This window comes from Chelonoidis abingdonii, chromosome 6 (assembly GCF_003597395.2).
Source record: "Chelonoidis abingdonii isolate Lonesome George chromosome 6, CheloAbing_2.0, whole genome shotgun sequence".
NCBI classification, from domain to species: domain Eukaryota; kingdom Metazoa; phylum Chordata; order Testudines; family Testudinidae; genus Chelonoidis; species Chelonoidis abingdonii.
In genome coordinates, this window is record NC_133774.1 from 134,092,244 (window position 1) to 134,115,890 (window position 23,647).

Below are 23,647 nucleotides of genomic sequence, written 5' to 3' on the forward strand. Positions count from 1 at the left end.
TTACCTCCCATCCTTATGGCGCGGGATCGATGGCCGCGGCTCCCCCGTCGACTCCGCTACTGTCGCTCACTCTGGGAGTTCCGGAGTCGATGGGTGCATGTTTGGGGATCGATATATCGCGTCTAGATGAGACGCGATATATCAATCCCCGATAAACCGATCGCTACCCGCCGATCCGGAGGATAGTGTAGACATACGCTTTGTTTCTTATGCCTTCAATAACCTGGATGTAGCAGGCTTGTTCTTGTTTATGAACAGAGGGCCATAAGCCACTGAAGGGTGAAGAGAGGTACTTAAGAGATAAAACAATAAACATAAAAGATGCTCACTCCTCTTTCCATCCATATCTGCATGGATTTTCCGAGCCAGAAATCCAGTTTTATACACAGCAGCATTGAGGTCATGAGGAATGTCCAGGAAGGGGTTATTGGAATGGCCGATCCGAGTAATGGCCTTTGAATGGGGTCCATTATCCTTCTCATCAGTACCATCACAGTGAGATTTTTTTTTCTCCTCTTCGTCTCTAAAAACAGATGAACACAACGAAGTTTAGGTGCAAAACCCATTGCCCAGTGCTATTATCCTGCAAGGTTTAATCTCCTTAATTTCTGCACATGCTTTATTTTTCAGAATTTTTCCTCTCTTTAGGTTATTCTTATCAGCATTTTTTTACTATAGGCTTGATCTAAACCCACTGAAGACAGTGGGACGGCTCCCATTGGCTTCCACAAGTTTTGGATCAATGAAGTATTTAAGCACAACCCTAACTTTAAACATTTTGACACAAAAAAGCCATTTTCTATTGACAAAACTTTTATGGGAGATATTTTCAGCCAGTACTATTTGTAACTAACTGTTTCTCCATGGCTTGGGTGCCTAACTCTACCACCCACCCCTGGCAAGCTCTTACGGAAGTCATTGGTTGAGAACTGCAGGATCAAGCCCTTGCTTTTGAAGAGACTGCTTCTCCCTTCCTTGCCAGGGAGGAGATATGGAAAAAGCAATCCCATAGCAAATGAATTGGTTTAGCAATGACAAGAAGATACGAATGCTTGACATCTCTATATTTGTGAAGTCCAGTTATGGAGATCTGTACCTCTGCTAACACTTGCCTCCATGAATTCCAGCCTCTTACTTGACAAATCGTCATACTCTCCCAGGACCCCAGACCCATGATGGAATAGTGGCAAACAGGATGCATCTGAGAACTGGAGTTTAAAGGAGGCAGTTCCCATGGAGGAGGTGATCTTCAGACTGCATGTGCAGGAGGATCACGCAAGTGCAGTTACAAGGCAGATTTCAGAACAGAATCGCAACACTAGTTTACAATACCCTGAATTTTAGCATTATTAATAATAATTGATAATACCATAGTGCCCAGAGGCCCTAGTGGCCCCAGTGGTAGATGAGGACCCCATTGTACCAGGCACTGTTACAATTCTCAACAACGCATTTAATTTGGGGATTTTCCTTTTCCTAAAAGTAGTAAAATTCTTCATCAAATTTCATTATTTTTTCCCCTCAGTGAGATCATTTTTTCTGTAAACTTCAGACTAAAAACGGAATCCCAACACCTCCATTTTATTAAAGGTCAAGTTTATTTCACCAGCAGACTAAAAGACATCTATGTTCTTCTGTAATCTACACAGCCCTGCTTTGAAAAAGGCCTTACAGATACCGATAATCTGAATGCAGACCGTGAATTTGCAAGTGTCTTCTTCAGTGAACAATTCTTCACGCATGTATATTATATATTGTGTCTCCACTCACCCTATTCTACATTCTAATTGTTACTTCTATTTCCTGTATAGTGGAGCAAACATACTTCTTATAAACAACAGAGAAAATGCTGATCTCTGTGCTCCGTCTAAATAACAGGCAAATAAAACATATTTCACATTAGATTATTCCACGCCTAAAATGGAGGAAGTCAAACTTACTATCCTTCTCCACTATGGAGCCAGCAAGGATCCATTGGATTCTAAGGGCAGAAGAGTCCATTCTGACCATCTAGTCTGACCTCCAGCATAGCACCAGACATGGAAATCATACCCATCTCGCCCAGCAACTTAGGGTTGATATTAGGAGAGGACGGTAAGACTTTAACTTCCTAATACAAATGTACACACACAAGAACCTCCTGGGGATACTGGACACCCTGAGGGGAGTTTAAGTCCGTAGAAGGATGGAAAGTTGTTGAGCTAAATTCATCCAGGGTGTAACTTTACTGACATCACTGGAGTTACCTCAGGGATTAATAGTGTGAAATTCCAGCTCCACTCAAGACAATGGGAGATTTGCTACTGACGTCAGTGATCTCAGGATTTCAGTCATTGTCTTTGCCACGTTTCTGTCACTTCCCCCACCCTAAAAAACAAGGCTTCATATAGCCCCAGTACAATTATAGCTCCACTTTCCAGGGAGCACGGGGCAAAAATACTGTCAATCTCTATGTAGTTTGACTCTCCTCCACATCCCTCACTCTTTAAACCACAGACTGGACATTTAACAAAGCTAGAGGAGATCTGCACGTGTATGTAAACAAGCACAGATTATGGAAGAGTGGAAGGAAAAGGGGAAAAGAGAAAGAACAACAATCATATTTCCTGGGATCTCCATTTCCCTCATCATTCAATCCTACTAAACGATATTTCATGCAGGAGGAATTGGGGAGCAGCGAAAATAAGGAATCTATCCTGACCGTGTTCTTCTCTGAACAGCGACTGTAAGAAGGAAATTTACTGGCTCTCCGCCACTTCCAGATCAGAGCTGCACACATTACAAATCACAAAACGTGGTTCATTTTAATAGCCAAAGGCTTTGCAATGGGAACTAAGTTAGCCCTTATCTTTGATGGTACGTGAGAAGGAATGGACTGCAGCTCACCCTCCCAGAGCCGCACTTACTCTGCCCTGCTGATAGAAGAATAACAAAAAGCTTTTGCTCCTAACTGAAGTGTCTGTGACTTTGAACACACCAGGGAGTGGATGTGTTGAATACAGTGATCCTTTTCCTGTCTACAGGTTCGATAATGAAATTTATGGGAGCCTTTCATGAACTTCTGTGGGCTCTGGATCCAGTCCTGTGGCTGCACTGTAAACAGCAGCACGGACAGCAAGTCTTTTAGAATGACGACAGGTCTAGCCAGTAACAAGTGATGAAGAATGAGATGAGGATCGTGTATATCATTTATTGTCACCTTACCCTGCTCTGCCCCAGCTCTTTAATCCACTATGTAACAATTGCTGTCAAAGCTCTGAAACCCTTGTTTAGCCTACAGGAACAAACAGAATCTTTGGCTATCAAAGAGACTCTGACCAGATTAACAGCACTTCTTCACACTTCTATATCCTGGGTGCATCTACAATGGGACCCTCCAGCATTTTTCTCACCGCTGGCCAAGCACTACAGCAGCTTCATCGCTGGTAATAAAGTGCTTCTGCATCCACTATGATGGAGTCGACTGTTCTCATGTGTCCACTGTCCTTTGCAGACCAATCTACAGGGGCGGGGAGGAGTCATGGTCCTTCTCTTTTCAGGATAAGTAGTCCCTGCACTGTCCAGAGTCCAAGCACTGCTATTGTGAACAGCAACTGCACAATGAAGAAGGTGGCTTCAGGCTCAGCCCTTCACAGCCACTGCTCGCAGTCCCCTCTAAATTCACAGGATCGCCATTGGAGCTGTTGTCAGAATGTGCCCTGCATCCTCTGGGGTTTGAGGCAGCTTGCTCATGAGCTTGGATTGCCGCTGAGACCCAGGCACTAATGGCTGACCAGCTACATGCAGCATTCCATGAGGATAAGGTGGCCTTTCACCCATATCCCAAATTCCTGTCTAAGGGGGGGGTCTCCGATTTCCACCCCTGCGAACCTGCCTGTATTTCCCCCAAAACCCTACTCACTATCAGGGCAGACTGGGCTGTGATGGCTAACCATTAAGAGGGCGTTATGCTACTATCTGAATAGGACTACACCACCCCATAAATCACCTTGATGGAAAAGCATGGGAATAATGTTAGGAGTCAATCAATTCCCAACTAGGCTGTCCACGTGGACTAGTCTCTGTGCACGCTCTTGCCAAGAATGAGATGAAATTCTGGCACATTCCACCAGGCCTAAGGCAGCTGCAAGGGCTCGCCACAGAACGTCTGTTGCTGGGGTATATAAGATACGACATGGAGCTCCATACATATATTCATGCTGCATTATTCTAGATCACAGCCTCAGTTTGAGAGAGCAGTCCTGCAATGTTTACTCAGGAGAGACTCCTCAGATTCACCCCCTTTGAGTCTTGCAGCTCTCTGTTAATTACCAAGAGTGGGGCTCTATGCAGGTAATGCTCACAGAAAGAAGACCGGTTGCACACCATAATAGCTGCATACTTCCAGATGATTGCCTGCATGGATTCTTATTACCTGTCCACCTTCCCTAATATTCGAAGTAATAAAACAGATTCTTTGTTAAGTAGAGGGAGCTAAGTGGTGGCTGGGGCTGCTCCCTTTTAGGATCCCTCAGGTGGGGACACAAGGGCGTAGACAGAATGCAAGCAGCCCCAATGGATTGTACAAGCTAAGCTTGCGTACTGAGGGTGCATATATCACCAAGGGTGTGGAGCCATGCAGGCAAACATCTCAAAGACACACAGCTACTCTGGGGTGTAACCCTTTTCCTTAACACCAAAATCCACTGCTCAGCATGAACATCAATCTAGGGCTGCTGCATCCCTTTCCTGTTGGCGTATTCATGCCACAAAGAAAATGAATAAGAAGAAATGCCGATTAATATGGTTAGAAGCAGAAGTTTTCTCTTGTGTTTAGCACTGAGTGCTGATGAAGTATTAGCTTGTCAAAAAGCAGATGGGGGTGCGGGGGTAGATCGGCCTCTTCTGAATTAAGTCTCTTTAATATTAGTGTGTTGTCGAATTCTCCATAGTTAATCCAAAGACAATACTAGAAAACAAGCCAAGAACAGGAAACTCAATCCAAGACTTGCATTTGTATTCAGTGATTCCAACACAATGCACTGGAACATAAAGGAAGAAACTCAGCATCTGTTTTATTTATGTAGTCAGAGAACAAACAGAGGATTTATATTTCTGCCTTTTGAAGCTGAAGTTTCCTACTGAATTAAAGGTTTTTCTTCCTTGCAGACTCAGCTGATTTGCATAATTAACAACTTTCCTTACTGGAGGAGAAGGGGAGTAGAACATGGAATTTTGCTAATGGAAGAGCGAATCCAGTGTTTGAGGCTCATGGAACCAAGACTATAGGTTTCAGAGTCTAATCCCAGTGCAACGTATGTAGGAAATGGATTACCATACCAGGGACTGATTTAAAGCTCATGAATTCTGCACAGTATACTTACATTGCCCAGTCAAGCTTCTCATTCTTGATCGAATTGTAGAGAGCCTAGAAAGAGAAAGAAACAAGAGGGAATTACTGTTTGGACTCTGTCTTATATATTTCAAGATGCCAATGGAAAATGTGTAACTACCACTAGCAAGTGAATTACCTCTGAACAAGAAAAAGCATTAGCCATGCATGGCAACTCTTAGACTTGAGCAGGAGCAAGAATACTGGTCAAGATCAGACAAAAATATTAGAATATAGGGTCTGAGATTTCAGTAATTCTCCAGAGGCAGAAACATCAGATACATTTTTGTACAAAATTTTGGTTTTGAAATATCACACAAGCTACTGAAATGCAAGACATTGTAAGACCACAGGACTGCATCTGGGGTCAAACCCTGGCTCTATAGAAATCACTGGGATTTTTGCCATTGACTTTAATTAAGTCAATTTCACCCTTGGCTTTTATAGAGATCTGTACCAGAATAGCTTACCTGTGAAACACATCAAAATCACTCAACCTGAAACACACTTTTATACTTCCATCAGATATGCATACACAAAAGCTCCCATAAAAATACTCGGTTTCTATGTGCAATTAACTTGCATTAAATAAACTGCAAATATCTTGTACATTGCTGTAGTACTAAGTCCCAATTCTTTTGGTGTTAATGGCCTGTTGTGACAGGTCTTTACAAAGTGTGGCCTGTAGGGGAATTTGAACTCCTCTGGATATCAGATAGCTGGAATGAGTTTCCTCTGAGCGGAACAGTTCATACCACCTTGTCTCCAGCACGTGGCTGACCTATATAATGGATAAGAGCCTACTACTGCTAACAGCTAATGGAGTAACTCCTTTAATTTAAGTGGCCAAGGCCTGTACTTTTGTTTGTGAAATGCCCCAGGTTCTAGTGCAGCATATGTCCCACACTTGGGGGGTACTTTATACACACAAGTAGATTTACTCCAGCTATCAGCTTACTCCTAAACACCCACCTCACAACTCTGTTAGCATCTAGAAGCAGAACTTGAAACAAGACAGACCATTATACACATGGTTACCAAAATACAGCACACCACCTTTGGGCAAATATAGAAATCATCAGCTAAACGTATGTAACCATGGTACCCCTGAAACCAATTCAAGTATGCACACCAATAAACAACAAATTCCTACTGACCAGCACCCCAGACATCCTTAACTCTGCCCCAAAACAAAACTCACAATTAGAGATGTGTGAATAGTGGATTTTTTGGTTCACTGGCAAAGCCAAAACTACCAAAACAAAATTTGGTCAATCCAATTTATTTTTTTTAAGTGAAATGAAAAATTAAATAAATAAATATATAAATAAATTCCAGTCAAACATAACATTTTATTCAACCCAAGATGAAATTTCATTTTGAACTTTTAGCTTTTCTAAATGTTTAAAATAAGATTAAAAGATGTTTCAAAACAAAACATCATTTCAAACTGAAAAATCCAAGTTTCCTTTTGGCAGTGTTGAAATTGAACATTTCAATGATTCTGGATTAATTTTCCTGTGATGAAAACAATTTTGCAAAATTGACACAAATTCCCAAAATATTTCTATCTCATCAAATCTGCTTTTTACGGGGGGAAAAAAAAGTAGATGAGCTATCCCTAGGCCTATAAAGTCTAATCCAGTCTTATCCACCCATCACACAACTCACAACTGGGCAGCCCTGACCCAGCAACAAGAGCCTCCCGGGCAAGCCTCAGAAGTCCCATGAAGCCCGACATGGTTCCCAATGCAAGATCAGGGCCTTAATGCTTCACTCTTATTCATACAAAAGTTGGGAAAACTCTGGCCTTTAATTCCACCACCTGCAACCAGGTCAAACAAAGATCTCCGATCTAAATCTTCTCCAATGCCAGACACAACTGTAGAGCGGTTACTAGCACCTTCCAGCCACTGTGCAAAATAATTCCTTGTACCCAGAGCTTGACAAATATCACATACTGGGCCAGATACAGAGGTGTATCTGAGCTATAGTCAGTACCCCTGAGAGGTACCTGTTTGTGGGGCACAATTTAGCTTCATGGCTTCTCTAATGTGAAGTGACTAGAGCAAGCCTTCATGGCCATTCTGCAAACCCAGACTTGCCAGTGACATGCTCTGGCATACTACTATACTGCGGGAGCAGAGCCAGGCCAGAGTGGCACAGGGCCACTGTATCTTTATTTTATCCCTTAAGCAAGATCATAAAATTACATTCTTTAGATTAAAACAGGAACGGCGAGTGTTGCAATGAAGCATCACACGTACTAGCATTATCTGTGCTGCACCAGAGCACATGGCCCCCAAGTGACACGCAGGGCCCCATTGCGGTGGGCGCTGGACATACATGTAGGATAATGCAGACCCTGCCCTGAATTGTTTGCATTTTCTATTTCTATTGATCTGCATGTTCCCACTGCATTGTTAACAGCTTTCCCTGGCCAAGGAGCTCATGAACCAAGGACAAACAATTAGACAGAGGTCAGGGAAAGGGGAATATTGACCTAATTCCAAGACAAGACATCACAAGTGGGTTTAACTACACATAAGTGGGAGAAGGAGAAAGAGAACCAGATTAACTTCAATGGTGCAGTTATAAATGAGCCCCTGTTTTCTGTTTGTTATAACTTTGCTAACCTTCAATTGTTCAGAGTGGTATTTCCATGTTTGTCCTCTGGCTCAAGCTTGCAGGGGACAGGGTGTGAAGAGGGAGGAGTTTGAGTTAAAACCGTTCAGGTTTTTCCAAGAATGAGGTTGGGGAAAACAAATAGTTTTGCCAATGTTAACTTTTTAGCCAGTAGTTTCTTTGAAGAGCTCTAGCACCTCCAGACTTTGTAGCAGGTATTGGAAATTTGGCAGAAGGATGGTCCTGGAGTCGAGGAGGTGCCTTTTGTTGTCATTTTTAAAGTCCAGCCAGATCTGGTCAAGGAGTAAAAATGGTTATTTGCACACACTCAGTATTACTGATTACAGGTTTACTGCTAAAAATCTCCAAGGATCCATCTGCACCGAGTACACTCCAGCCCAACGGGACTTCCTACACAGTGGGCACAAAACCAGAGCTCCAGTTGGGGAAGGCAGCAGAAACTACCCCCTTAATTTTGCCTACAGGAAGGTACTTGGGGTTGGGACCAGCAGGAGACAATGGGTTCTCGTCTCAGCTTTTCCACTAACGGACATTAATTATGTGCTTTATTACGGAACAAGGCCTGACATTTCTACTTTGACAGAGTAGTGGGCATCATCCACCCAGTCATATGGTGGGCATATGGGGAGGAATTGAGAGCCCCCCAGAAAAACAATATATTCTCTATACAAGATAGATTGATATTATTACTTTATAATTTACACAATGCACAGGAACACATCCCTAGCCCCTTTCTCCTTTCATTGCTACAGTGGGTATTCCAGAGAGAGGATAGATTGTCTTGTAATGAGAGCCCTCGCTTGGGCTGTGGGAGATCCAGGTTCAAGCATCCTGTAAGAGCCTGGACAAGTTACATGTCTTTCTGTGCCTCAGTTCCCCGTGCGTAAAACAGGGATAACAGCACTGCCTGCCTCACAGCCGTGCTGTGAAGACAGATAGTGAAAGACTGGGATGCATACAGATCTAGCAGTGGGTAACTTCTGCAGCCAGGCTGGAAGGCATGCAGTGGGGAAGAGAGGCAGTGTTTCCCAGTGGGTAGGGGTCAGGGCTAGGCTGGGAGTCAGCAGACCTGAGTTCTATTCCTAGCTCCGCTACTGACCTATTCTGGACCTTGGGCAACAAGCTTCACCTCTGTGTGCTAGGGTTGCCAATTCTCCAGGATTATCTTGGAGTCTCCAGGAATTAAAGGGTCATCTTTAATTAAAGATTATGTCATGTGATGAAACCTCCAGGAATACATCCAACCAAAACTGGCAACCCTACTCTGTGCGTGTTACTCCAAAGGCTTGAACCAGTGGTAGGCACTATACAGTTTGTCTTTCCCATTTAGATGGCAATTCTATGACGGTCTCTCATTCGGGGTTTGTACAGGGACTAGCACAATGGTGCCCCAATCTTGTGTTGCGTCTCTAAGAGCTACTTCAATTCAAATAATAAAATAGAAGGCAGGGAGAGCTGCAGTGCTGCTTAACGGGGCAGTAGATAATTTCTGACTGCTCCCTACATCTGCAGAGCAGTGCACTGATGGCCTCTCCTTCTCCCAAGTCACCCCAGTGCACAGCAGAGGTCTGGTGATGCTCACGCTCCCCACGCAACAACGTTCACCAGATCTAATGCGGGGCCTGGTAAAAACAAATCACACAAACCCCTAGTGTACTACCGCAAAAACGCAGGAAGAGTCAATGTTCATTCAGAGAGGGAAGGCCACTCCAGGGGACAGGTCTTTGGGCTAGGACACAGGAGAGCAGACTTCTATTCTCAGCTGGGCTACAAACACACTGCGTGACCCCGAGCAGGTGTACACTGTGCTTTGCCCAATGGGCATATCCCTTGCCTTCCTCACAGGGATTAACGAATGTGAAGTGCTCATATACTACATCGAGGTAGCTAGACAGATTCCTTCAATCTCTGTTAGTCACAGGGGTCATCCTTAAAAAGCTTCAATGCTACCTCAGTATCTGAGGTATTCACTGTACTTGAAAGCCAGTGGCAGATCAACACAGACAGCCTGAGGGCCTGCACTGCCATCGTATGGCTACTCCCCTATGCCAACCAAACATTACTCTGCCCATCCCAGAGCCTCTGTTTCCTGTGTCCCTGTCTCTGCTGCTGCTCAGTGTTTTCCCGAGCAGCAGCTGAGGTCTGAGGTTAACATCCATGAAGTTGATAGTTTCATGATGGCCTGCACATTCGGATAACAGCTGTGAACCCTGCTGAAACCACTAACCCCCTAATAATGTCACGACCATTATTTGACAAAGCTCTACGCAGCTGCCAACATACTGAGGCTGACTGTCTGCAAATTCAGGAACGTAGCACTATCCATTTATATTTAGTTCCTATTTTGGCATGAAACTTTTCTTTTTTTTAATTGGAAGCCTAAATTCTGCAGAAATTGGTAGCTTAGTTCCCCTCCTCTTCCCCTTTCCATGACTGCCAGTGAAAACTTCCCCCTGGTGAGTGGATGGATGAATCTTTGAAGACCTAGGAAAGGGTGTTTTACTCCATCTCACTTTAAAGCTGAAGCCCCCCTGGAGGAACGGAACTAAACGAGTCTGTATATTTTCAAAGGCTCTCGGCATTGGCCTCATTTTGCTCCTATTGAAGTCAGAAGCAGAGCACTGAGAGACTCTGACAACTCCTCCCTGTATATAAAGTATGTATATACTGTATTTTAATGAGCTAAGTTACATTATTATGACAACTGCCACGAAACTCCTGAATGTATTAAAATATAAGTTACCACTCATTGGATGATTAACTCTCCTTCCCCCAAGTGCTCGTGTGTAAGAGTCACTGAGTCACCAAAGCCATGTACTCCAAACAAAGTCTACAACATCGGCAAATCTTGGATGAGCCTACGAGACAGTCACGTAACACACAACCGAGTGTGAATGCAGAGATGAAGCTGCAACTAACTATCCCAGTTAGTTATTGCTGAGAGGTAAACATTTAGCTAATAGGAAAGTCAGGTGATGCAAAACCTTCCAGTGCAGATGAAAGCCAGATCAGCAGGGTTCAGTATAGACTCATAGACTTTAAGGTCAGAAGGGACCAATATGATCATCTAGTTTGACCTCCTGCACAAAGCAGGCCACAGAATCCTACCCGTCTACTTCTATAACAACCCCTAACCTATGTCTGAGTTATTGAAGTCTTCAAATTGTGGTTTGAAGACCTCAAGCTGCAGAGAATCCTCCAGCAAGTGACCCGTGCCCCACGCTGCAGAGGAAGCGAACAACCTCCAGGGCCTCTGCAATCTGCCCGGAGGAAAATTCTTTCAAGCCCAGATATGGCGATCGACTAACCTGAGCATGTGGGCAAGATTCACCAACCAGCATCAGGAAAGAATTCTCTGCAGTAACTCAGATCCTCCCATCTAACACCATCACAGACCACTGGGCATACTTACCTGCGATAATCAAGATCAATTGCCAAATTAGGCCTATCCCATACAATCTCTTCTACAAATTATCAAGTTAGTCTTAAAGCCAGATATGTCTTTTGCCCCACTACTTCCTTGGAAGGCTGTTCAGAACTTTATCTCTAATGTGTAGAAACCTTCGTTTAATTTCCAGTCTAAACTTCCTAGTGTCCAGTTTATACCATTTGTTCTTGTGTCTACATTGGTACTAAGCTTAAATACTTCCTCTCCCTCCTAATATTAATCCCTATAATATTTATAAAGAGCAATCACATCTCCCCTCAGCCCTTCTTCGGTTAGGCTAACAGCTGATGAGCTGCAGGGAGATGCTTGCATGATCCCCTTCTTTAAAAAGTAGCCATGAGGCCTGCTAAGGAGAAAGAACAGTTACTTTACCTTTCTGTAATTGTTCTTCCAGTGCTTGTTCATGTCCATTCCACTAGGTGTGCGTGCACAAGCGTTGAAAACTTTTTCTCTTAGCGGCTCCTGGTAGGGCCCACCAGAGTGGCGCCATTGCACCGTGTAATATACCCTGCTGGCCCGACCCCTCCAGTTCCCTTCTTGCGGTGACTCCAACAGAGGGATAGAGAGGGTGGGTTGGTGATGGATGTGAACAAAGAGATTCTGAAAGAACAACATTATAAAAAGGTAAGTAACCGTTCTTTCTTCTTCGAGTGCTTGTTAACGTCATTTCTACTTAGGTGAATTTAAGCTTTACCTTTGAGGAGGGTAGGAGTACGGACAATTGACTGAGGAGGCCGACTGCAATCTGAGTGGCAAACTGCTGTAGTGCAGGGTCAGAACCTAACGGCATGCGCCGATTTTGAGTGGCACACGCAGCTGCCTGGTGGTCCCTGGCTCCCAGCCCCACTCCCCCTCGCCCACTGCTCTCCCTGAGGGCAGGAGGTAATTTGGTTCTGCAGCAGACAAGCTTTGCCCCCTCTCCCTTCTTCCCCCAGAGTGGTGCTTCTGCCCCAACCCCCTCTCTCTCACTGCGCCAATAGCTGATTGGCCCTAGCGAGGGGGAGGGGAAAGCGGCAGCCGCAACACAGCCTCCGTAAGGGAGACCAGCGAAAGGAGGGGAAGGGAGAGACTTGGAAGGGATGGAACAGGGCATATCCTCCAGCCCCTGCCAATGAGCTGGCTAGGCAGGGGGCGGGAAGCACCCCCATGGCCGGAAGCAGCCCCATGGGCGAGCACCCCAGCTTTTCTCTGTCTGATCCCCCACCAGCCTTCTGCCTGCACCCAGACCCCCAGCCCTCTCCCTGAACCCCCACCCCAACACAAATCACACCAGCCTCGCCTCACCTCACCACCCTCCTGCTCTCTTTCCTGAACCCCCACCAACACACACCAGCTTTTTGCCTGATCCCAAGCCCCATTCTCTGGGCCCTGAACCCCCATCAGCCTTCTGCCTGCACCACAAGACCCCAGCCCCTCTGCCTGATCCTGAACCCGCCGCCTACCCCAGCTTTTCCTGAAACCCTCCCCCAGCCTCTGCCCTGATCCTGAAACGCCCCCCTGCTTCCCAAGGTCTGGGGTCTCGGCCGCAGGCCCTGCTCAGCCCGCTGCAGGCCTAGGTGAACAGAACCCCAGGCTGGCAGCATAAGATCAGCATTTTAATTTCATTTTAAATGATGCTTCTTAAACATTTCGAAAACCTTGTTTTCTTTACATACAATAGTTTAGTTATATAATATAGACTTATAGAAAGAAATCTTCTAAAAACATTAAAATGTATTATCAGCACACGACACCTTAAATTAGAGTGAATAAATGAAGACTCGGCACAGCACTTCTGAAAGGTTGCCGACCCCTGGTGTAGTGGGTTGTAAAGGTGTCCACTGATGACCAGGTGGCTGCCCTGCAGATCTCCTGTGCCAGGAAGGCCGCGGAAGCTGCCTGCACTCTGGTCGAGTGGGCCGTGACCGCTGGAGCAGGGACACCAAGCGAGGTCGTAACACGCCCGAATGCAGTCCATAATCCATGTCGAGATTCGCTGCGCCGACACCAGAAGGCCTCGCATCCGCTCAGCTACGGCCATGAACAGTTGTGTAGATTTACGAAAGGGCTTGGTGTGCTCCAAGTAGAATGCCAACACTCGGCGGACATCTAGGGTCCTGTGCAGGATAAGGCTGGTACTGGTGCTGGGGAGGAGGCTGTGGCTTAAATGGCCTCCTCTGAGCCGCTGGGGTATGCATACCCAGTGACTTGAGTGTGGCTCTAGAGTCCTTGAGTCTATGCAGCTTTGTGTTCGTCTGGTCCGAGAAGAGTCTGGACCCTTTGAAGAGAAGGTCCTGGAGCAAATTCTGGACCTTCGGCGGGAGACCTGACTCCTGAAGCCACGCTGAGCTCTGCATGACCACGCCCAATGTGATTGTCCTGGCTGCCGTGTCCGGTGAGTCCAAGGACGCTTGGAGGGACGTTTTTGCTATGACATTGCCTTCCTCCACCAAGACCGTGAAATCCTGCTGGGAGGCCTGTGGGAGGTTGTCCCTAAACTTCCCCACTGCTGCCCAGGAGTTGAAGTTATGCCTGTTGAGGATCGCCTGCTGGTTAGCAATCCTCAACTGAAGGCCCCCTGACGAATACACCTTCCTGCCAAACAGGTCTAGGTGTCTTGCCTCCTTGGTCATGGGGGCCGGGGCCTGTCACCCATGGCACTCGCTCTCGTTTACTGCCAAGACTACCAGAGAACATGGGCTTGGGTGACATAACAAGAAGTTGTATTCTTTCGATGGGGCAAAGTACTTGTGCTCCACACCCTTGGCTGTTGGTGCGCTGGGTGCTGGGGTCTGCCATATAGTTGTGTAATTAGACTGAATAGTCTTAATGAGCAAGAGCACTATTCTGGATGGACTTTCTGGGCTCAGAATGTCCACCATGGGGTCTTCCTGCTCCATCGTCTCCTTGGCTTGCAACCCCAAGTTATGGGCCACCTTATGCAGCAGCTCTTGGTGGGCTTTATGGTCTATTGGTGGAGGTCCTGTTACTGCTGAGCCTGCTACCGCTTCATTCAGGGATGATGAGGAAGTTAACAGTTGCTCAGCTTTCTCCGGCTGGTCACCCTGGTCCCCCTCCCTCAAGGGAAGGGGTTCTGGCTTGGGCTGGGGCCGGTGGCCATGGGGTGGCACCAGGTGCGGTGCTGGGCTCTCTGGTATCTCGCTCGGCAAGGCTGCAGGTGGCTTAGCCACCATAGCTTCCCTTACGGAAGAGCGTTGGTGCAGGGACCGGGATCACTGTACCGAATAGCTGGCCCTGCAGGGAGCACCTTGATGCTGGTGGTAGGCCCAAGGGGTCCAGAAGGGCCCTGGCAGTCCCCATTGTGGTTGCCACCCAGTTTGTTGATCCCTGCTGTCCAGAGCCCATTGCGGGTAGCTGTATCATCCCGAGTTGGCAGGAAGCTGATGATCGGCTTCTTGCTGATCGGGAGCGGGACTGGTACCGCTGCTCTCTGGACCAGTACCGGTACCGATGATCCCAAGACCGGGACCTTCTGGGAGCCCTCAGCGACTCTTGGCTCGTCTCCTGCTGGTCCTGGGGGGGCACCGGGGAGCGCCGTGTGTCCTGCACTAACCCCACGCGTTGACTTGCCTCTGGTACCGAGACTTCCCTCAAAGTCAAGTGTAACTGGGAGTCTGCCGACTCTGAGCTTGACCGGGACCAACAACGGGAGCAGTGCGGGCAGGGTCGGCTTTAGGCCTATTCCACCAATTCCCCTGAATTGGGCCCTGAGTCTAAGAGGGCCCCGCATCCAGTGAGAATTCCTTCCCTGGCTAGAGGCATCTTTTTAATTTTTACTCACCTGGCAGCACTTTGGGTCTTCAGAGGCACTTCGGCGGCAGATCTTTCGCTTGCTCTGGGTCTTCAGCAGCACTTCGGCAGCGGGTCCTTCAGTGCTACCGAAGACTTTGAGTGAGTGAAGGACCCGCCGCTGAAATGCCGCCAAAGACTCAGAGTACTGCCCGGTGAGTACAAGCCCCATGTGGTTTTTTTACAAGCAGTCTTTTTTTTTTTTTTTTTTTTTTAGACATCCCTGCCGGGGCCCCGTCAAAACTGTTTGAATTGGGCCCCGCAATTCCTAAAGCCGGCCCTGGATGTGGGGACGGTGACTTCATAGGGTGTACCCTTGCCGGCTTTCCCTTCGATGGCACTTTGGGTCCGTGTGCCAGAGGCTTCTCCCTGGCTGGGAGGGGGCTCACTGTTGACAATCCAATGAGGTCTTTTGCAGCCTCAAAGGTGTCAGGCACGGAGGGCTGATCTATTATGCCCTCGAGCCCTTTGCCCGCACTGAGTTCACTTCTGCCTGGACTTGGTGACCTGTGGTGCCAAAGTCGGTGCAGTGTCCATCCCGCTCTTCTCGATACCCGGGGCCTGATATGGCACCAGTCTTCTTTGCAGGGACCATCCGTGCCCCTCCTTTGGTTTTGCTTGGGCCGCACTGGGGAAGATGAGAGATGCCGGGGCCTACTATGGTGTCCTGAGGCCGACGGCTTGTGGTGCTTGGTCTCTTAACGACTCCAGGGCGCTCTGCACTGAGGAAGCTGGGGATGGTGTCGGGGGTTCCGGGCCTGAAGGCTGCAGCGTGGCCTCCATCAGCAACTGCTTTAAGAGAAAGTCTTTTTCTTTGTTCTCAGCTTAAAGGCCTTGCAGATCTTACACTTCTCTGTTTGGTGAGCTTCCCCCAGACAACGTAGACAGGAGTCGTGGGGGTCACTAACTGGCACAGGCTTGCGGCACATGGCGCAAGCCTTAAATCCTTGGGTCTGAGGCATGCCCTGCGGCCCAGGGCGGGTGCTGGAATACTCCAAGCACCTAATCTATTGGCGTCCAACAACAATGAAATGTTAATGAACCGATAACTAACTGATAACAGCTATGTACTTCTAAGGCTAAGGGGTTGCTTCTCCTACCAGAGCAAGAGGTTGTTCCAACGCCAGGAATTGGAGGGGGTGGGCCAGCAGGGGTATATATACACAGCACAGTGGTGCCATTCTGGCAGGGGCCCCGCTGGGAGCTGCTAAGGGAAAAAGTTTCCAATGCATGTGCACACAATGCGCGCACACCTAATGTGGAATAGACGTGAACAAGCACTCGAAGGAGATCCCTGACTTTCCTTAAGAAGTAAGTAGATGATGCTGTCCCTTGTGCAGGATGGCCAATAGGAACTGATTGCCAGGACTAAAAAGAACAGATAGAGTGCTAAGACTGGCTCTGCTGGGTAACATTCATCAGTCTGCCTCCACACACTCACTGCTTCCATGATCTCAGCAGCTACAGCAAAGGGAACTCCCCCCTTGCGTGTTCCCCTGCCTCTTCCCCAGCTTCCAGGTGCACTGAGAGACGCACCAGTTAGCCCTCACAGTCGTCATCAGATCTTCCAGCAATGTTCAAGAAAGAGAGGGGCCACACCACAGCTGACGGATGGTGTGGAAGTCCTTTGGCTACTGCAGCCTGCCTATCGCCCTGCCAATTATGCCCTCCCAGGTTGTGTTACAAGCCAACCTACGGCACTGTCCACTCACCCAACAAGAGAAGACCTGCTCCCCACCCCACTAGCCTGGGGAAATCCATTCTCCGATACCCATCCCACACCAGCTGGAGGAGACTGGGTGAGAGGTGGAAGGAATGATGGATCTGAAAGGGGGATGTCTACGGGAAGTATGGATGGTTTTGGTGTGGGTGGAGGGAAAGAGTAGGGGCTTGATAAGGATTTTGGGGGAGCGGAATTTTGAGAGTATCACCAACTGAGGCAGAATATTTTTGAGGGAGCCTCCTATTTTAAAATACATTGTCCTTAGAATAAAAAACTGCCATCCACACCAGCAGCAGAAGATGGAGACGGAAGGTTAGCCAAGCTCCCGAGAGTGAAACACTGCACAGGCTACCTGTACTCTGTAATCTCAACACATCAGCCTAGCTAGAAAGATCTGTCCTGCATTGCCTGAGCTTTTCATCAACATTATGGTTAGAGGGAGCCTATTGCATGACTGTGGACAAAACTGTTTGGCTAGCTGCACAAAGCCCAGTGAGGACAGATTAGAGATGTGCTCCAGAATATGGTAGCACTGGCAGAGCATATTTCAAAAATCTAGTTGGGGCATTTTACCACTCATGTGCCTTTGTGGAACAGGCTTAAGCTTTTTGCAGCTCGATACTGGATTGCAATATATCTAGATATGTCTGCCTGGAGAAAAAGCTGTCAGCCAGGCTAGATCACGCAGTAGGTCCTGAGGGCATCAAGTGCATTTCATGTGACCCACATCTGAACCCAAGTCTACAGAGGTGACCAAGATACGTTAACCTGCTGCGCCATCTACACATACCAACCTGCTGGCCAGCAGCTTTGAAAGCTGCAGATGCAGTTAGCATTAGCTACAGAAATATGGACCTGGCTAAGCCCAAGGGATGTGTGCCTCTCAGTTGTTGTTTGGCAGTAGATTAATGCGACTCAGGACAGCTGGGGTCTGTTCCCCCTGTGCCACGGGGCAGGTCACATGAGCTCTCTCCACTCATTTCTTCCAGCTGTACAATAAGGCTCATGCTAGTCCCCTTTGCTAACTCCTTGAAGGTCCTGAAAGGGGTGTGCAAGCGCAAGGTACCAGAGAGGGAGTTTGTTGCTGGAGAGACAAGGAGGGACTAACAGACCAGACCCCGCTCCCCCAGCCAATGGACTAGAAACACCTTTCACCCCACTGGCAGCCCTTGGGGGGAATGTGTGATGTACCAGGGATGCAAGCAGGTGTAGGTGGAGAAGGGAACTTAGGCAAATAGCCACAGGTGACACAGAGGAAACAGGCTATAGGCTCAGGCTGAAGACAAAAAGAGAATTTATATACAACCAAGACTTGGATCCCATTGTGCTAGGCACCGTACAAACACACATGACCTGATTTTCATTTCCCCTTGAACAATTACATTTACACTGTGCTGGCAGCACGGAAAGGCCTTGAAGGGGCTTTCATGTAAATGTGAATCAAGTCCATAGAGTGAGACTGTTCTTACCCCAGAGAGCTAACAAATGACTGGCCAGACTAAGAGTGGGAGGGGAAACAAACAGAGAGAGGTGACATGATTTGCCCAAGGTTACATAGCAGGTCAGTAGCAGAGCTGGGAACAGAACAGTGGCTCCCAATCCAGTGAGCATCCTCTAAAAAGGCAAACAGTCACCAGCTAAAAAAGAGAATAATAGGAAAAGATAAAAGAAAAATCTTTATAGTGCATGCGTCCTTCTGCTCCGTTCTGTTTGGCTCCGTCTCTCCTGTTTTGACTGTAAGCTTTTGTGGGCCAACACAGGTCTTCCTACATGTCTGTAAAGCACCCAGCACGCTTTTGGATGCCAGATAAATAATAATAAGAATAGAGAAATACAGATGAATTTTGAGCAAAAAATAATATGGTAAAAATAAAAATGCATCAACAAACTGGGAAGTGGAGCTGAATAGTCTAGAGAAAACCAAACAGTATGTTTTCCATTTCAGCAATCAGATGCAAGCACTGCGGAGGCAGAATTCCATTAGCTTCAACAGGAATTCCACACATTATGATGATTATTTATATTACAGTAATACCTACAAGCAGTAACTGAAATCAAAGGCCCACTGTGCTAGGAGCTGCTCAGATACATAGTAAGAGATGGGCCCTGCCCTAACAGCCTACGATCTAAACAAACAGGAGAGACAAAGGGAAGGGAGGGGAAACTGAGGCACAAAGGGGCGGTCAAGGTCACAGCGCAGGTCAGTGGTAGAGACAGGAATGGAAGGCAGGTCTCCTGATTCCCAGTCCAGTGACCCACTCAGCATACCACAAGACCTCCCCACGCATGTGCATGGAGCAGCTTTATGAAAATGAATTGTCCCCGTCAATTCAGTGGAATCATTCACACCCCTAAAGTTAATTACATACAGAATGTTTGTGAAATCAGGGGCATGAAGTGCTTGAAGATCTATCCCTTACTCGGTAGCTTGTCAGAGTGGAAGACAGGAGAGTGAGAGAAACAGCAGACGTACTTAATCCTGCCTCACTGTGCGGACTGGACTAGCTGACATTGTGAAATCCCTTCATTTCTATGATTCAGTGACACTGCATCAGCAATCTCCAGGAAGCCCTATCATGTTATTTCACCGAAACAACCATGTCCATGTTGTGTTAGTTATATTGAATAAAAGTCCTTCTCAAAAGCAGTTTTACTGAAACTGTGAAGTAAAACCTTTGAAAAAGTTTGCACTGCTCCAAGACTAAGAGTGCTAGGTCTTCACTGAACATTGCACATACGAGTGCATAACCCGGGCAAAGCAAAGAATATCTGTGGAGAGAAGGGATGTTTTCATTGCGCTATTCCTTCAGAAGAGTCTGCAGGAATGTAACTTCTGCACTGATATATGTGGGATTTGGAACAGACAGACACAATAGGTCTCCAGCATAAATGAAATGTGTGTGTGTGTGGGTATAAACATGATACATGAGCACACGCACACACACAAATCATGGCTAGACGCCTTTAGATGTTCTTCAAAACCACTCTGGTCTTATCTTGTTTTAACACTCCCTAGTGAGAAGCTACTAGCATTCTAATCTGTGTTATAATCTGTGTACGGGTGGAAAGGAAGGTACAGGGAAATTTGTTCGCCATTTAAAGCATCTTGCTCACGTACGTCCAGATGCTGTGAGGTGTTGGGCTGATGCTGAGTACCCTACTCCCACTGGAGGTGATCAGCATGTCTGGGAACGGGTACACAGAGAGTGGTGGAATGAGGCAGGCGTCAACACTGCATACAATGTGTGTGTGTTTGCCTACACTGCTCTGCTGCTTCAAAGCACACTAAACCCAGTTCCTGGAGCAGTTGGTTATATCCATGTTAAAAAACAACCATAAATACATCCCTACCAGCGTACAGCGGAGCCTTCACAATAAACATTTTATGGTAATATTTAATCATGCAGTACAAGTGAGATGATATTTTTATCTAACTCCCTCATAGACAAAAGCAGAGCCATTTAAAGAGGGAAGGAAAAAGGATTTTAAAGAAATCTGTATACATAATTTTCCAAAAATAAAAAAATTCCAAGAGAGAGAATTTGCAAATAGAGGCAGCTTGCCTAGTAGCACAGCTCCAATTAGCATTCCAGCTAGAAAGTTTTCAGTGTTTACTGTTGCATCAAGCTTCGAGACAAGGCATCCCTCTAAAATCCGATCTATACAACACCAATCCTCTTTGCCTTCAGTCTCTTCTCAAACTGACGGATCTTTCCTGGCTTCACAGCAATTCAGGGATCACTAGAGATTACCCAGAGCCATATGAAATGCCTTCATTTCTCATCAGACCATCAGTACAAGATTTTTTATCATGTCATCCTTATTCACAGCAGACAGAAATATTGTGCATTTATTTTTTACCTTGCTTTCTTTAGCAGAAAACTCAGAGGAGTTGGAGATTTTCATAGACTTTGACCGGTGGGACTGTCGCCAAAGAGAGTCGTCTCGGGAGTATTTCACAGAACCTGTGGCTCTCACTCGGACCTTGCTGGTGCTCTGCACACTATTAACTCCAATCATTTCCAAGAGTGAGGGTGGGGGAGAGGAGAAACGGTGTCCCACCCTAGACCAGTGCAGTGTAGTAAAGCTGGAGACAAATCTGTAAGGATTGTCTGTGGAACCTAGGCTGGAGCTATCAGTGTTTGCTTAAAATGCACCAGGCTGTTTGCTCCAGCATCTTCAACTACACTGTTTTGAGCCAGTCTGATTGTTCCAGGCATTGCTCACGTCACTGGCCCTGAAAAAAAAGAGACAAACTCCACCCCTGCTCCCCTCCCTTCTTCAGCATACGCTCCCCCTCCCTGGACGCACAAAACACAAACACAAAGACACATATCTCAGATACTGGAACAAATGGCAACAGGCCAAGCAAAGCAATTCATTCTCAATTCAGAGAGCAGCCCTTTTATTCCTGTGATGTCATGCCTCCTTCACAAAGGTCTCCAGTAAAATAAAGACACCATGAATAAAAGCCTTCAGTAACCTGTCAGGCACTGGCCCTTGCAAGTGAAAAATGCGGATGGATTCCAGGACACTACAAAACCAATCCCGGGGCTCTGGAAAGTGGGTTAGAAAAATAAAGACACCTCCATCACTGTCTGCCCTTAATGAATAGTAACAATGCTTAGCACCCCTGTCTGCATTGTTATCCAGATACCTCCAAGTGCCCTCAAAAGAGGCATGAAGGGGACACTGCAGTGCCTATTTTAAGATGGGGTAATTGAGGTGCAGGGGAGGGCAAGTGATAGTCCAAGGTCACCCAGTCAATCAGTTGCGGAATTGGGAATAGAAGCTCCCCTCTGCAGTGAAAATACAAGCAAAGGAAATAGATGCTCCAAAAAGCATTTCAAAACAGGAATGCAGCCCATATCCTGTACCCTGTCCTGCCAGCACATCCACACAGGTTAACAAACCGAGGGCAATTTGCAGCCCCACGCAAGCCCTAGGCACCACCTAAGCCCACTCAAACTCCACTTTGAGGGCTTAAGTGATATATGGTTCCTTGTGCAGGAGCAAATGTCATCCAATCAGCATGCACAGTTTCAGAGAAGGTGGACGCTCCCAGTAAGGGAGAGGAACTGGTTACCTAAACGCTGCAAAAGCGCCGTCATTTCTGGCTCCTGGAGACCCAGAACATAGCAGATTGCACGTAACCATAGAAACTAGCTCAGAGGCGAGAGCTCTCTCCTATGCAAGGCTCAGAGGTAGTGGCAGCTGCTAACACAGGATGGAGCAGGTAGCCAGCCAGTACAAGTGGGGAAGATGAGCGGATGATGGGAACATAGCCCCGAACCCAGGAGAGGTGGTATCCATACAAATGGAGGTGAATCACAGGTGAAGCACTGTCTGGGATGCAGTGCTCAGCTGTCCCTTAGCTGAACATGAAAACTTTCCACCGTGTGCCATTCACGTTGCTGCCCTCCGCAATGGCCTTTGCACTGCTGTGATATACATGACGTCTGACAAGTGGCTCTCACCAGGCAGCTGGAGCTCCAGAACATCCAAGGGCCAGCAGGACTATTAAATCCTGTAGTCTGACCCCCTGCACAACACAGGCCAGACAACCTCACCAGTCACATTCCCTCAGTGACAGGGAAAATCCTCAGGTGGTAGAGAGCTGAGTTAGCTGGCTGTGTGCCACAGTCTCCCTCCTCTGCAGGCAATGAAGAGAGGGCAACGAAAATGAACAGGGGGCTGGGGCAATGACTTATGAGAAGAGGCTGAGGGAACTGGGGTTATTTAGTCTGCAAAAGAGAAGAGTGAGGGGGGATTTGACAGCAGCCTTTAACTACTCGAAGAAGGTTCAACAGAAGATAGAGCTCAGCTGTTCTCAGTGGTAGAAGATGACAGAACAAGGAGCAATGGTCTCAAGTTGCAGTGGGGGAGATCTAGGTTGGATATTAGGAAAAACTTTTTCACTAGGAGGGTGTTGAAGCACTGGAATGGGTTATCTAGGGAGGTGGTGGAATCTTCTTCCTTAAGAGGTTTTTAAGGCCTGGCTTGACGAAGTCCTGGCTGGGATGATTTAGTTGGGGATTGGTCCTGCTTTGAGCAGGGGGTTGGACTAGATGACCTCCTGAGGTCCCTTCCAACACTGATGTTCTATGATTCTATGAGTCCCTCCCTCAGCTAGGGGGCAAGCCTGTGGGGTAGCCAGAGCACTGCAGTTCCAGCTGGCCTAAGGACTTTCAGGAAGTGCTGCTAGCCGCTTTAGGTTAGTGCAGAGACACATTTGTTACAGGAAACAAATGAACTGGGACTGGATGCAGTCCCCCCCATCCCACACTTGTTTACATACACCTGAACCACAATCAGCATGCCTCACCGCCAGACACTTGGGTTCCCAGAGACAGAACATGTATCGTCAGCGTGGCAGCAGCGTGACAGGAGCAGAAGGCTTCTGCTACATCTGTCGCAGATCCATTCTGCTAATTCTCAGAATCTCCCGGACCCTGACCCACTCAGCAGCCATGTCTGCTAACTCCCACGTGCACTGGCTGGAAGAGGTGGAAATCACCACTACTGGAGACACCTCTAAACCTTTTTTATTTGTTAGCACCTGCGTTTTTCATGAAGAGTTAAGGGTTGGTCATAAACACACTTTCCTTTCTGAAAGGCATCTCTTCTATTTGCTGTTGTGTCCCTGAGAAGTGAGTAAGTCACATCCATT

The 23,647-nt window shown here is 47.1% G+C and overlaps 1 protein-coding gene across 3 annotated transcripts in view; it reads right to left on the bottom strand.

The window, feature by feature from the left end:
• The window catches only part of PSD3 (pleckstrin and Sec7 domain containing 3), a 144,268-nt gene that overhangs the window by 28,626 nt on the left and 91,995 nt on the right, over nt 1-23,647 (bottom strand). For 2 of the 3 annotated variants that reach the window (XM_032763533.2, XM_075067431.1), the window contains 2 exons: nt 5,364-5,407; nt 330-523 (listed from right to left, as the gene is read on the bottom strand). In XM_032763533.2, the coding sequence (XP_032619424.1) occupies nt 330-523; nt 5,364-5,407 (238 nt within the window). Of the gene's footprint in view, nt 1-329; nt 524-5,363; nt 5,408-20,838; nt 21,187-23,647 lie in introns of those variants that run through there. The other variant, XM_075067432.1, reaches the window with a different exon arrangement.